General features: G+C 40.4%; 1 protein-coding gene across 5 annotated transcripts in view; it reads right to left on the bottom strand.

The window, feature by feature from the left end:
- FNDC3B (fibronectin type III domain containing 3B) overlaps positions 1-16,089 on the bottom strand; it is a 224,137-nt gene that overhangs the window by 15,428 nt on the left and 192,620 nt on the right. For all 5 annotated transcript variants that reach the window (XM_064516612.1, XM_064516614.1, XM_064516615.1 and 2 more), the window contains 2 exons: positions 14,173-14,385; positions 549-715 (listed from right to left, as the gene is read on the bottom strand). In XM_064516612.1, the coding sequence (XP_064372682.1) occupies positions 549-715; positions 14,173-14,385 (380 nt within the window). The remainder of the gene's footprint in view (positions 1-548; positions 716-14,172; positions 14,386-16,089) is intronic.

The following is a 16,089-nucleotide window of genomic DNA, read 5'->3' as shown; positions in this document are numbered from 1 at the left end:
CTCCATTTTAATTAGGTCTTTTCTTCTTCTAGTGGAAGACATACTAAATGGGATAATCTGCTGTTTTATGCGTATGAAATATCAGTGATTTTATAAATTGAAGAAACAGACTCTGAAGCGCTAACCTGAACATTATCTACACACTTAAAACAAGACGCAACTTTACTAGCGCTTAAGTTGGTATGTACACATATATACTATAGACTTATATCCCTTATTAAGTGTTCCACTAATCCATAGCAATAGACCAATCCCCTGGGAAACATTATTGTTAGTGGTAGGATTTTTTAAACACCTCCTGTAGAACAGCAGTGGTTTGTACAACATTTATGTTGTTCATCTGAGATTTTCTTCGGTGATAATTGAGCTTCCCACCATAACGTAGTTTCACTACTCGCAGCAATATGCAAATAGCGTACACCAATCTCTTATGCACATTATTGTATACCTAGGTATGTCCTTACAAACTTATTACATACTTAATAATTACTTAAAAAATTACATCATTCTTGTGTACGTAATAGGTAAAAAAAAAATCCACTACCTACCTTTGATTGCAGGTGGGACTGACTTAGTTGTGCAGAAGGTGCATACTTCTGAGAAAGGCCCTTCCCCAGCATCATTGACAGCCTGTATTCGAAACGAGTAACAAGTGGATTCTGTCAGCCTTTGTATCTTGTACGTATGACTCGGTCCCCTGTAAATTGGAATAAACCTGGAAACAATGAAAATGAGAAAACAAGTTACACTGGAGCAGCAGTGACGTTTCTGGCTATTACGTAGAGTGGATTGAGGTATCCAGACTCTGAAAATTGGCCCAACAGGCTTTGCAAAGCTATTCAACTTAAGTATAAAAATGGCATGTTATTAATATATAAGCAATGATTATTAGATTAGGGAAATGAGGAGTTCATTGTCTCTTTTGCAACTAAAACTTATCTTGCAAAATGATTACATGAATTATGTGGAAAGCCTTCCACCAACGCATTTCCTACTACCTAGTAATCAAAATGGATTAACTGTGTTCTGCTACAACACACTGAGAATGCTGCTAGTTTAAAATATTTTTTAAAAAAGATTAAAACTTCAACTCTTATATCGCTTGACTTGGTTCTTACTCACAAGCTAAGATCCACACCAGATCTTACTGTCATCCATGTCATCTTAAAGCCAGAGTAACTTCATGTAAATCATCACGTAGGGACTGGGGTTAATATACTATACACTTTCAGTTTGGAGAGTTTACAGACTGAAGACAGACAAACAACAGCTGAGACAAACGGATTCAGAGGAAACACACTGTGGATTATGAGGGCAAAGGAACAGGAAGAGCACAATTACAGAGAAGGGGTAGGCAGGCTGGAAAGAGGGTGCCAGCTGATGGGATTTGGGAGACAACTGTAGTGAGGGGCTGCTCGAGAGCAGGCTAAGAGGAGCAGAAAGGTAAAGCACTAAGGAAGCGGCTGCCCAAACACTTCCTTGGACAGTGCCAGACATCACCATGCACCATCATTTCCAAAAATATAATGCAGAACAAAAAAATCAATGCCACTTAAACTATAAGAAAAAAGTTGCTAGAGAATCTGACTTCTGTTTTCAATTGCTCTGCTCAGATAAATGTTTTTCATTAAGTCATATGTTAACCAGCAATTTCTAACCATTTCTTCTCTCTGAGACCCTGGTACCCACAAGTGCTGAGCAGAATGGGAATGAGGGTTAACACGGAGGAAGCACTCAGCATCCTGCATCAAACCACTTAGCCTCTGCTCGGGAACAAGGTCTTACTTGCAAGAGTCCTGAATCTGGAGAATATAAAATTCACCACGCAGGATGACAGTTTTCTGATGATTTAGTACACCTATTCAAATATCCTAACTACTTCAGCTGATTCGAAATCACCAGGAAGCCAATGAAGTGATTTGTTTTTGACCTCCCTATCTAGGCGCTAGCTCTGTCCTGGATAATAAGTCCTGATCCCTTTGGCTTCGCACAAGATGTACAGTATGACCAATTTGAGCATTTCAGAGAAACTGGGACTGTCATTAGCTCTCAGGGTCAGAAATCAATTCATATTAAATTATGATTGAAATCCACAGAAGTACAAATAGAGAGATCAGGAATCATCTGTAATAAAAAGAAATGTTCAGGTAATTTAAATCACTGAAAATGTACTCTGAGGACTAATTTGACTTGCTACCCCCACCGAGTTTTAGTTAGCCCCTCACTTTGACTACAAATCAAAGGTCAACATCAACAAATTTTTAACAGCAGATTTTAAAGCCTATTCCCAAAGGAGAATTTTTCCAGCTGTACGCCTGCGCAGTTTCAAGTAGGGTTGCCTGCCAGCCCACGTTTTGGAGGTTCACATAAGCAGCAACGGCAAGTTGCAAAAGACTTGACAGCAGGTCTGGTGCAGGAGTGAGATTTCTTGGGATTCACCGCATGATGAGCAAACCATGAGCATTTCGGATAGCCTTAAGGCTGGAAATAAGACTGCTCAACTCCTTTTCTCTCTCTCCCTCTTTGCTTTTTGTCGATCACACAACTGGCTCAGAAACCACCGCAGTACTCACAGAAGTGCAGAGCCTTGTCTCTTACCCTCATCTAGGGCTGTAGATGACAAAATAGACGCAATGCAATATTTTAGATTGACATTGTCCTTGTTATCATCCGTGAAGCTAGGTAAGCACGGGAGGATAAATATACCTTGCCAGCTAACAGCCACGTACACTTCTACCCCATTTCAGGCTGATGGTGCCCTTCCTGGACACATTGATAGAGCGAACAGCAATGAATGTTAGTTCTCTAATTAGAGTTTCACCTTTCAAATACGATCAACCAAGGTTTCATAACACTGAAAAAGTGATCTGGCAAAGCACTTCAGCTCCTCCTGCCATTTGGGAATTGGAATAATATTCCCATCCACTCTCCATCTCCACCTCTTTTTACTTTTATATCTCTCTCTCAAGGCACATCCATAATGAAAGCAAAAAGCATTCCTGAAAAGCTCGCATCCATGTTCAGTACACAAGACTAATAAAAGCACATTCAGCCACCCTTCTTCAGAAGATGACTGTTCCAATGTTAGAAGAAGAAAGGCTGATTATTAAGTCAAATTCAATTGCTTCTAGGTTGTTCCATGACGATATTACTTTATAATGATGTTTGAAGATCCATATCATGATGTAGGAAATGTAATGCAGGCGAAACATTTCAACTTCAAAATGCAAGTGATTTTTTGGTAATAATACAGTAGTTTCTTCAAGTCTAAAGTAGGCACTTCATAATGCTCCAGAGTTATTTCTGTTATTTTGAAAAGCAGCATAGTTCCCATTTGATGCAGCCTGCTATAGAATCGGAAGAATACATTTATCATCTTCTTTCAGTCTCCCAAGTTTTCACCTGAAGGACTGCAGTGAACTTAACACAGAAGCAGTGCGATTGCTTGTGATTGCAATGTCAGCATACGTTACAAACTGTTACAAGAAAGATAATTTGTTCAAATTCTTGCAATTTGATCTTTTTTAAAACTAAAGACAACTTAAACATGCACATTTAAGTCTCAGCTTTCTGCATCTTTGCCTCCTTGGCAAGTCTCACGTTGTTTGTTGCGTTCCAAACTCTTATCCATTCTTTTCACTTCTCTAACAGAGCTCTTTATGATTCATAAATTGAACGTGAGCAGAGCGAACAGAAGCCACACACTCCACACAGCTAACACCACAGCTTATACATTCAGCCACGAGAGATGGGAAGCTTGTACCAGAATTAAGCGCAGAGGCCAGCGGAGCCCTTCCCAGCCGTTCCCGATGCGTGGCTAAGCTGGAGTTATGGGGACGGGCACATAGCCAGAAGCGACGGAAATACTGCAGCCTTACAAATTACCACTTGTTGCCTCCTCTGCCTAAATGGCAGAGCTATTTAGCCTCTTAGCTAGCTGAACTGCAATGTTCAAGAAGTTTAAACTTCAGCGAAATAGTGCCAAATACTAATGCAGATGTTCGAGGCACACTCCCCGCCGGAGGTGTGCTAGCTGAGCCTGCCCCAGCCTCCGCGAGCTGGCAGTTCCCAGCGTTGTGCTGCTCCTGCGGTGCACCTATTTACAGGGCTAAATGGTGATCTAGATTAGAGAACTGATATGGATTAAAGAGCTACATAAATAGGTTACTTTTATATTGGATTAGTTCCCTAGCCTGGTTCACTGTTAGGCTAAAACAGTTGCATTGGTACAACTTTGGGGATAGTATGGGGACACAAGTGGTTTAAACAAGTGCTGCTTCCAAAAGTGCTCCTGGCCTAAGAAATACGGGTGCGTTTGCTTTGGTTTCTTATTTGTTTGTCACTCCCCCCCACCCCCCCCCAAAGGGGGAGGAAAACAAAACAGGGAGTGTGCTTGGGTGCATCTCGGCCAAGCACGCGTTGTCTGACCACTGGCTGCTCAGACCACCCGCGCAAATCCCAGAAACGCGCTGACAAGCACCACGAAATTTGCAGTTCTAAAACGCTTGCCCATTCAAAAGACAATAGGCTGCACAGCTAAAACCGGCAATTTTTAGTTTGAAAAAAACCCAGCTTTACTGATGGATGGAATTCTCAATAGTTGCTTTTTTTTAAAAAAAAAAAAAAAGTTTGCACACCCACAAGTAAAGTAAGCCTCTACTTTCAAAATTTAATACGCTGCAATATTGCTCCTCTCCACTTAAGTGACAGCAAAAACTGAAAAGAAAGCAACTTTCTCTAGGGAAGCAGGCACTCCCCAGAGCATACTTCCCCTCTCATCTCACTTTAGCGAGCTGAATTACTCTTTCCCAGCCATTCTCATGTCAGACACAGATCATTCATTTACTTGCACACAGTGGAAGAGAACACAATGTCCTAGAATGATTGTTTGGGAGATACCACTGCTGTTATTTTATCCATCAATACCTTTTTATTCTCAATCAAGATCTTCTTGGAAATGTTTTACATGTTGTAGCTATTTTGTTTCCTCCACTTCAGTCACTCCCAGTCAAGCAGAGCATTATGAATGTACTCACTCTGCCTTCATTCATTAGTTCGCAGCACATTTTAATCAGCAGGTTCCTTTTCAAGCTCTTTGGTTTTGTTCATAGTTTAGTAACACACTTGTTCTTACAATTCAATTTGAAAGAAAATCTAATGTACAGCACCGAAGAGCAATTTGAAACCAAGTACAATAGCTGAAATAGCAACCTGAGTGGTTCTTTTACCGTCTCCCAGAAAAATGTGGTGATCTGCTGCAATTTTGGCTGCAGAGAAATCATTAATATACCAATGATCTAACCTCTTGACCTGAGGCTTCTTTTCAGAATATGCAGGCAACCGCATAATTTCAAACCAAAGTACACGAATTTCACAAATCAACAGCTACTTTAATATTATCACAACAGTAAGAAACATCCCCGTTTTCTGCACACGTACAGCCCCCATCTACTCTTTAGACTGCTCCTCTATTTAGTTTAAAGAACGTTATCAAGCCCTTGCTGGCTTATGTGATTTTTTTCCCCCCTACCAGCAGTTCCCCACACTAGGAGGTGGCACCCAGGAAAGCAGAAGCTTCAAAACAAAAACATCTAATTCACCATGAGGAACAGAGAACATTCAGTTCTTTGCAGCACAACTAAAAAAAAATAGTCCAGATCCTCCGCCGAGCGTAGCTTCACCGAAGTTCATGCATCTGCACTGCATTTCACAAGCTCGGCGCAGATCACGGAGCTCAGCGCTCTACATGCGCCTGGATCTGAAGACACCAGCGGAGCAAACACTTGCTTATTAATGCTCTGCATATTGAAACTTGCCTGCATCCAAATCATCGCCAGCCACAGCTGGTCAGCAGGTTTAACACCTATCAGCCTTCAAATGAAGTTTGCAAGATGGAAGAAAGCATCATTTAATTTCTACTAAACCTAGATGCCAGAATTTAATTATCTTCTTAAAAGGCAAATGATACCGAGAAGAACTTTTGGTGGACGTCAAAAGAGAGGTACCCTTTCAGTTTTTCAAGCTAGGCTGTAGAGGAGCCCTGAAGCCAAGAGCTAAGTAGAAAATATGATGAATTAATATTGCTTACAATTTGGTAGTCATCTCCTTCGCCAGCTGGTATGAGCCATAAGCACTTGGAAATCTCTCTCTCGACCACATGTTAAAGGTAGAGAGTGGGCTTTTATTCTGCTTACTGGCAGAGACACACGTGCAGAAGTCAACACACAAATTTTCCCATTCTATTTTGTTTTAAAGTTTTCAGCTCCTGGAGAAAAGCTTGAAGTCAGCAGCAGCCCCCACCCCCAAATCCATTAATATAACTTAATATACCAATACTAAGACCAATCTTTTCAGTGCTGCTGGATAAATGCCAGCTTTGGGGCACCTTTCTGAGCCACCCTTTGGCATTTTCTTCTGCAGGTAGGTGCTGAGGGAAGGGAAAAACCCGTGTGGAAGCTCCTGAAACGGTTTCATACCCAGTGACTTCCCCCGGGCCTGCCTTCCCATCCTACCGTCAGGTCAGGATGGAGCCGTGGAGCACACAGACAGGACACCTTGGTCTCTCTGACCTGAAGACATGGTTTCTGAAAGGTACCTTAAAATGTGTATTTGTTTACGACATGTCTAGAAACTAACCTCCTCAGTACACTTTCAATCTAATTTTTGACTGACAGGCATAACAACATGACCCACTGAAGGAGATGACTCTTCCTTCCTTATACTTAGGAGAGCAAAACTAAGTGGAGAGAGGAAAAAGGCAAGAAGAGAAGAGGTAACAGGTGGGAGGAGTTGTTTCCTACGCTTATCTAGCACATTGTATGCATTGAGAGGATACGCTGGACGTCCCAATCCACAAGGCTAGACAAACAGCACATGCAGTCAAAAACTGATTTTTTGCTTGCTTCTACTAGATCATCCTTTCACCTACAGCTGAGTTTGACCACGCAATCCATATTTACCATAGATAGTCACTTGTCAGATGTCTGGAATTATTGAAAAAAGAGATACCTGAACCTGCAGAAGCTCCCACATAGCAAGAAAAATTTTTGGAAGGATGAATTACTAACATCTTCCCCCTTGAAGTTTAATACTGTTGAGAGCAGCTTGGATTTATAGCTTGTGACTTTATAAGTCTCTCATACAGAGACCAGGAGATGACCGAGCCAAAGCATTAGCCATCTTCCTCCGTCATGCTGCTTTGCCCTGGAAGGGTTTTAGGACTGCTCTGCTCCTGATGGATTGCCAGAGAGGAGAAGGCTGCAGCTCCTTTTGGTTGCTGTCCTTTTATTCCCAAGGCAGGCTGCCAGGCTGAAGCCCTGTGCAATCTGTTAGACTTTCTGGAAGTTGGCAAAGAAGTTGCATGGAGCCTACATAAACTCTGCTGTTTTATACAGGTGGGAGATGGGACACACACTAAGGAAGAAAGGCAACTAAGCACCTTGAAAAATCAACTTTTGTGGATGAGCTAGAGATGGAGAACAATGTTTAACAGTGAGTTCAGCGAGTCCTGAGAAAAAACACATAGTAAAATCTCAACAGTTTCGGGGCACATTCAGTAAAAAAACCAAAGACAGATCAGTGAAGTGTCTGACACACAATTCCTGCATGGAACCACACGACAGACCACGGAACAGATGGGAAAAAACTAACACTCAGCACAAGCTGATGAGAATTAGCAGCATTCGATTGAAAGATTCAAGGGAAATGAGGAGAGCATCCAGTGGCCTATAACATCTATATAGTCAAAAAGAAAAAGATTACAAATTAGGCAGCAAACAATACCATGGTTTATAATGGCAATATATTAATAATTAACTAGACAAATAAGAGCAGGCTTAATAAAGCTAAAGCCAAAACAGAAAAAAAAACAGTTCAGTGGTGGCAAATCAATGCTCTTATACTCATATGCTTTTTTTATCTTTCTTTTGCAGCATTGCAACCCACTTTGCAGATAGGGCAACAATTAATAATTTCTAATCAACCTTATAATGAACATTCATAATTATTTACCAAGATAACATTATTAGTCATCTGGATTGATAAAACTCAGCAAGGAAACAAAGTCTAGTCTCTAGTTCATCAGCTTTAGCAAATCAAGTTGGAAGCTAGAGATGTTCCCTCTAAGGAAAATCGGCTAACGCGCTCCTCGCTGTAAACCAGACCCCATTAGCCCTTCAGAATTTAAGTAGTGATCATACTGACAAGGCATTACTTTTCTTATGAGGCTGTTACAAATGCGTAGACCTAGCTTTCATTACAGTGACAGTCTTTGGTCCTGACTGTGTTCTTATATATGATGAATATTCAGCTACACCAGTGAAGTCTGAGGTTGCAACAGGTGTATACTGATGAAAATGTAAGAGAAAATTGGTCCAACGGGTTTTACTCTATATTACTGACTACCAAATTTCCCAACTTTGAATTTGCTTATTGAAAGGCATTTAATTGTGTCTCACTAGTCCTAATATCCTAAACAAACTTACCTCAGACCTTCAACACGCTTTTCTCACACCTCGCTTTGTCTCAGAAGGTGAGGTGACTCATTCTTACTAAAAATGTTGTTTTATTCCTGTTTCTAGGAACAAGCTGAAATGCATTTACAAGTTTTTTTAAACAGTCCCTTGGAAGAGTTCTTCCCCTTTTTCATTTGCCCAGCACTCACTGCAAAACCCCAAGTATCTGATCACAATGTTCTTACTATAACCACTACTACTATTAATAGCAATACTCACCTACATGCAACGCTATCCAAGTAAACATAGGCTATTTTAAAGGCTTTTCTGAATGTTAACTTTACTCTGTAAGCCTAGCTAAACAAACTGTGGCATGCCATATGTCTTGGTGCTAATTGCTAATCTCCTCTCATCATTGCTTTACCCAATATGAAAATTACTTTTCCTGCAGGTTTTTGCAAGGATATGTCAATGTATCTAATTTTATATTTTAATAGAATTTTACAAGCCAGTAGGCCAGATACATATCCGTAATTGCTGCTAAAATGGGTGCAAATTGTCTTGATCAAATCATGAGTGTAAACAATTTTCTAATTAGACTGCTTGAAATTTGCAGTAATGAGATAATGATTATGCTAGTCATCAGACAGAGAATGTTTAGCGATTTATCTCTGTGTTTCTATTCTGCCTCCCTGTTAATGCAAGGCAAACATACATGTCAAGGCTGGTACACAGCAGAAGAAAAAGGACCATTTCCCATAGAGACTGTGCTTGCTACTAATCTTTCTGCAAAAGCTGCTCCTTAGACCAAACCATCGGATATGATATTCCACCTCTACAGCCAAGAAAGCTGCACTCAATGCTCTGATGAGCAGTAGCTGTTTTATTTTGGGGTTCTCTGGTGTTTGTTATATTTCTTTAAGGAGCAAGTAGGTCAGGCAAACTGCTCTGGAAGGACGAGAAAAATAGTTTCTTCTGTTACATACAACTCAGCATGCTTGCAGGAGAGATTTCCAATACCATTGGGTGAGGAAGGCAGATGAAAGGGTGAGAGAATCATAGGAAGGAGCTAGCAGCTTATGAACGCTGAGCCCCTCTGCAGAAAAATGAGCCCATCACATTGCATCTTTGCTGTGGCTCTGTCGTTTATTGTTCAAAGCACATGTTTTAATTTTTCTTGGAAACCACCAAGTGCTTTCTGGTTCCTCTCACTTTGGAAATTAAGGGCATAGATTTTTATAATATGATACTTTTTCTCTCTTTCTTATAGACTTTCTATAAAACAGTTCACCACGCAATTGAGAAAGACGGTACTTCTGGGAGCATCATTAACATCTGGGCTAGCAGGCACTGAAATGAATGGAACAGTACCTCTCCCTCAGATCCTGTGAAAAACTTGCACGTCTCCACTCTTTATACTCAAGCTTTAACGTCTCTACTCCACTTCTGCCAAACAGGAACGAGGAAAGACAACCTGAGCCACTGGAAGGTAACTGAGAGGCTATCGAGCTTACAGCTCAGATGTCCTCTGCTGCCTGCACCAGGGTAACAGAGCACTCCGTGGCGAGGAACGTTACGGGTGATGCCTCCTGAAACAAATGAAACAGCCTTCAAAAATGACTCTGTAAAAGAGCTGGGCTGTGGCAGTGCTCAGCTTTCTGAAATTGTCAATCTGCTGTTTTGTTAGGTGGAATAAAAGGCTGCAAGAGCTCTCTGCCTACCAACCCGCATACCGAATTACTACTACTGCTTTACAAATCTCACTGCTGAAGTTTTGTCAGTGCTTTTGGTTAGACAAGGCACAGCTCCGTAAGAAAACATCACTGGGAAAAATGCCTGGCCTGCTGGAGTTAATGGGTAAACTCCAAATGATTCAATGATGCAGGATTTCACCTTAATATAAACTAGGGCATTAAGTCATTAGTCTCTTCTGTTCAAATAAAAGCATTTGGCAAACTCAAGGCAAGAGCCTGCAGGAATTGCTTCAGAGCAACCATCCCAAAAAGGAATTGCTATGTTCGGGAAAAGTTCACCCTCTATTCACACTTAGGTAAAATTGCCCAAGTAGAAAGAAATAATTCAAGGTGTTATATCAGCTGGTTGCAACTTGTTTTCCCTCCTTGGAGTAGTTAGACTTTTCCAGGGCTACCTGTGTTGGGGTATCAAGTCATAACTCATTTATCCATTAAGTAACAAGAAAAGCATTTACAGTTTAGAATACCAGTAAAACGTCACCTCCTACGATCCATTTGCAAAAGCAGCCTTCTAAAGCATAGAGATCCTTCACTGATATTTTTAAAGAGTATGTTTAAATTATTTCTTACCCAACATCACCAAGGATTCTCTCTTAAAATACAGTTATACATATTCTTATCTGGACTTCTATATACACATAAAATCACAGAACTATCTCAACTGCAATATATATTAGTCTAAAAGAAACACAAGCAAATGATGAATGACCCACTAATAACGTACTTGCTAATTCTCCTTTCGAGACTGGATATTGTAAGCATTTCAAGACACTAAGTAGTATAATTAGTTGTAGGAACAACTAATTACCAGTGCAGGGGGGGAAAAAAGCATTACTATAATTAGGCTCATTTGTTTCACTTGGAGAGGAAAAACCCACAGTAATCTGGAAAACAGTGCAATCTGATTAACGTTATTTTCTTGACATTACTAAGTTAGGAAATGAAGTCACAACTGATAGTTTATTTAAAAAAGAAAGAAATTTTACAGTCCTCTTTACGTAAAGGTCAACTGCTCCCAACTAACGTTCCCATGTACCGGGCTTTCTAGAAACAGATTCTTCTTCATTTCCACTTAATGCTACACATAATTGAAAGGACAAGAGATGCTAATTTGATCTTCCTAAATGTCACACACTGAAGAACAAATGAGGGATAAAGCAGGTGCATTTCTGAACTGCACACCTTTTCCAGCCCCTACATTAATCAGTGCCAGGAGATTTCCAAGTATTCTGTTTCACAAGGTCTTGCAATCAATGAAACATTAAGTCTGCAACGACCTGCCTGTTATACCTCATTATGGCATGGAAGAGTTAAAAACAATTCTTAATGACCAAGACACATTCACGAACACTGGCTATCACTGCATAAAATAAGGATTGTACCTCTAGGAAAAGGCTATCAAAGCTATCAGGCTTGAAATTTGACTTACTGTTGATTCTCTTTTCCAAAAAGGATTTGCTCGCTTTTGTAATTCTCTATTTGTAAATGGCAATTTAAAAGCCAATGGCATTTAAAAATTAGCTTATATTTTAACCCTTATGAGTAAGCAACCTTACAATATGTGAACTGCATGCACAGATTCACTGCAGAAGGGAAACTTGTACCCTGAATGGAGGGATTTCAGATGGCTCCTCCCAGAGAGTAAGAACATCTTCCGAACAACTAGGGATATGACAGAGGTTAATCCTCTGGCTCAATGGATTTGAGTTATCCACAACCTCTTCCCAAAAGTCAGATGCTATCTCTTCTGTAAACAGAGGAGACACCATGAAAGCTTTCTACACCTCATTCAACACCCTGAAAGATCCCAAAACACCCTTCCACATCCTTTACTGTGTGTCATTTTTTACTAGAGACTGGCCTTATATTATTCCATTAGACATCCACAGTTTACCTGCTTTGACCTGCTATGGCATTGCACCATTAGATAGGCCAGTGATGTACTCCAGTATTTTTCACAGGCACACACACGACTGAGTAACTGCTCAGCTGTGAAGGGCTTTATTTTATGGATATGATTTAAGAGCGGACTCCTATCACCGTAACTAACTGCTGTTTCTACCAGTTCACACGTGGGCTGGCCCTCTCTGTTCATTAGGAATGACAGCTCTCCAGCACGTACAAACTTCTCTGCCGGATCCTTTAGCAATATCTCTCACTGTGATAGATGCACACGACACGGACTGCAGAGAGCGAACAAAAAATGGGTCTTACTGCCAACACCTGCCATCTGCAACTGTTCTCAAGCAGGGCACCTCTCAAAGGTAACAGCACACCAAAGCTGCTCATATGCTGTGCCCGCACTGGTGTGCAGTTGCTCAGCCTGAGGGCTCAGGCTCATTGCAGATATTAATTGAACTAATTGCCACAATCACAACCACCAAAAGAAACCATTTTATGCAAGGACTCCATTCAAACCAAAGGAAACAATCAGTGCAATATAGTTGAAATCGAGTAATTTCTGTGCATCTTTGGGGACTCACGTGTACTATAACCCAAATCAAAAGCCTGGAAGACCTAGCAGAAGGACAAGTGCAAGGAGCTGTAACTGCTCCTAATTAACAATTCTTGTGAGACCATTTGCAGTTGGAAAAGTTTGTGCAAAAGCAAATGGTGATGCTAGAAAAAGCTCTCATTCTCTGCTGCCAGGTAACATAACACATTTTATTCTTACAAGGAAACTTCTTATTATTTCTCCAACATAAAAACAGGTTTAAAACAATTTACGGTTCCTCACCATCCTACCTGCAGTGCTACGTGAAAGCAAACAAAAGCAGCCTGCTGGATGTTTCTTTAGAGCTGACTTGATCACATGCTGCTGCAGATGATGGGCTCCTGCCAAGCATCATTGCACTCTGAAGAAACTGTTTTATCAGTCAGACTTTCAAATGGGCATTTATATTCATTGAACACCTCTCAGTATTAATACAAGGGAGAATGTTCCCTCTCTGCATCTCTCCCAGTTGAGAGACTGGGAGGTATTTAGGCATTATTCATGGTGGTTTTATTACTTACAATTAGAGCTGTTGGGCCAGACCTTCAGCTGGCATAAACTCAGCACAGCTCTATTTAAATTAAAGAAATCATGCTAATTTACACCAAATTATGATCTGTACTAAAGGTCCCTAAAGATTATCTACTTGATACATCAATTATTTTATGTAATTAAACTAGCTGAGAGTGAGTGTTTCTTAGTAAATTATGACCAACTATGATATTTATTCATTGAAGGGATCAGACTGTTAAGCAACATTCACATTGTCTTTTTTTTTTTTTTTTTCTTCCCCTCCTTCTCTCTCTCACAACTTTGGAGCTTCTTTATCAAATCTGTTTGCATGGAAAGAACTTCTTGCAATGTCCAATTCTGTATTTCTTGCACACTCAAAACTCTCATGGCTTTGAAGAAAATTTTAGGGAAGGAAGACATGGCAGATGAGTCCTCCTGCATTCTTACTTTGCAATTATTGCATAGTTACCAAGCTGATGCTGAGCTCCTGTTTTGCTAATGCTCCAAAAGGGTTTAGGTGTAAAATCCTGACCACCATGCTGCCCAAAGGAACTTATTTTGCTGAATCTTGTCTTAGACTTGCAACTTCGTGAGCAGTTGCTTTATTAATATACACAGTACACTGGGAGCAATATCTCTGTTTTGTGTATTCCAAAGGGCAAAGTAGTTATGATGTTGAAACTCAGTATACAGGCAGAGGGGCGAGTGTTTTGCTACAATTTCAACAGTACAGCATGAATTTCAGTTGTTCTATAATATGTTTAACAGCTTTGTTATTTGCTTGGTCTGACTACAGGCACAGAATCCCTGTTAAAACTATGTTTTTTTTTTTTTTAATAGTTTGTAGGTATAAAATAACCAGGAAAACAACTTTTTTCTTACTATGACTCACAAATACTTTCTGAGGAATCAGAATCCATTTTCATTAACACAATGAAAAGAATTATGCATCTCTTACCTTTTATTTCTGTCTTCTATCTGCAAGATATAGACCATGTCATCGGTAGCATGAAGTTTGGAACTGCTGTCTCCCCATTTCAACTTCAGGCTCTGAGGACCTGCTGCAGCACACTCTAACCGAGGAGGTAATGGTGGTAACGGCCTAGTTTTTGCTTTAATAAAGTGGCTAAATGGTCCAGCTCCAATTTCATTGACAGCCTGGATCCTGATCCTAAAGTAAACAACAAAAAAAGGTAAGTGTTAAATAAGGTGCTTTCACAAGGTTCTTGACATAGAAAAGTCTCAAGAAACAAAACAGCTTTCTGGATCTGACTGGTCCATCATTAAATACTGCATCCACTCCCAACGATCAGCATCTTGCTCTGGCAAAGTGAAAGGCTTTGTAACATAACAAGTATTATCATCCTGTTTATACTGTAAGAACAGCAAAGAAGATACCAAGCAATGCAATCAGGCAGAGGCAGGAAGATCTGTCAAAGCAACCTCCAAGCCTGATGGCAGTCCCTTTGATGACATGAACAAGTGCTCTGGACATCGTGAGGTTACCTTTTATCATCCTAAGTCTGGTGCAATGTTAAAGTAATATCTCATGCTGTGAGCAATTGTGTTTCCTCGATGGTACCACTGGTGCCATGAGTTACCACTTAAAGTGGATGAGAACCTAGCCGGGGGATTGCAAAGTATGCAACACCGGCAGCTCTCAAAACAGACCACCTCTTTGCAGTCATGGAAGATGACAGGGAGAACTGCTCATTAATTATCCTCACCGCAAGAGACAGAGGCACGGATACAAGGGAGGGCTGGAGAACATTACATGTGTAATTATGAATACATAAAATGTGAAAGGGGCTTGTGCTTTTCTAACACTGGTCATTACAACAAGCTGTGAGTTAATTCAGGGAAAATCATCAATTGAAAACACAAGTGTAGCTGCCACAAAACCCAGCTCCAGGTTGGTAAATATCTCTGAAGACCAGCGAATAGTATTATTTCAGCATCTGTAATGTCTTACAAAACACACGATTTGAGCACAAGAAATTCTACTGGGAAGAGCTAACCCCAGAAGGTTAAATCCACAACCCTTCCATACATTGCTATGAGCAGACAGTTAGCTCATGCACTCTTACACAAACTGGATATAGTCATCATCAATGAATTACACATTAGATCAAATAAAAATTGGACTCGAGTCACTCCCACACAATGGACAGAAGCTCCTTAAGCCATTTGAATCAAATTAAGTGTATTTATAAGAGGAAACCAGCCCACCTATGTAGTCATAGAAGTTTTAATCTGGAAACGTTCCTAAAATTGAGCTAGTTTTCTAAATTTTATTTAGCTCTTAAGGTAATGACCCCTGGCTTCTACTATTTTGTCACTCTTGCTTATCTCTCTGCACCATAGTTTAATAATTTGCACAATGTGAACCTGCTTATAGGAACGAGTGAAGAGTGGTAGTCTTTTTCTATGGTAACATCAGCAGCAACATCATAAAAAAAATGTAAAATACACATTTGGAAAGAGCTTTGAGGGGTTTAGCTAGGAGATTCTGCGTAAACAGAAGTATTGATACAGATGAGCCTGAAAGGTTTCAAACGTTTGTTAAATCAAAGCAGAAATAAGAGACAATGGCCTGGGAAAACTAATTAGCTTTTTAGACAGTACAGCCCAGTTCAGATAGCTGGACAGATGCCACTGACTTTGAAAATCCTGTGCACAGCAGCCTATTATTTTCTCATGGGAAAAGACTCTCTACAAGAAGTGTTGCTGCTTCTCAAAATTATCAGCCACCAAGAAGCCAGGAACTCCCTGGCGAAGGTGGTAGGGGGAGAAGGGAGAAAATCTGGTATGCCATTACCACTACCTACTTCAGAGAAAGCAGAAGATAAATGGAACTATCTTGGGAGAGCATAGC

The sequence above is a fragment of the Dromaius novaehollandiae genome, chromosome 9 (assembly GCF_036370855.1).
Source record: "Dromaius novaehollandiae isolate bDroNov1 chromosome 9, bDroNov1.hap1, whole genome shotgun sequence".
NCBI lineage: Eukaryota > Metazoa > Chordata > Aves > Casuariiformes > Dromaiidae > Dromaius > Dromaius novaehollandiae.
Note: the sequence above shows the minus strand (reverse complement) of the source record. Positions and strands in the feature narration are given on the sequence as shown.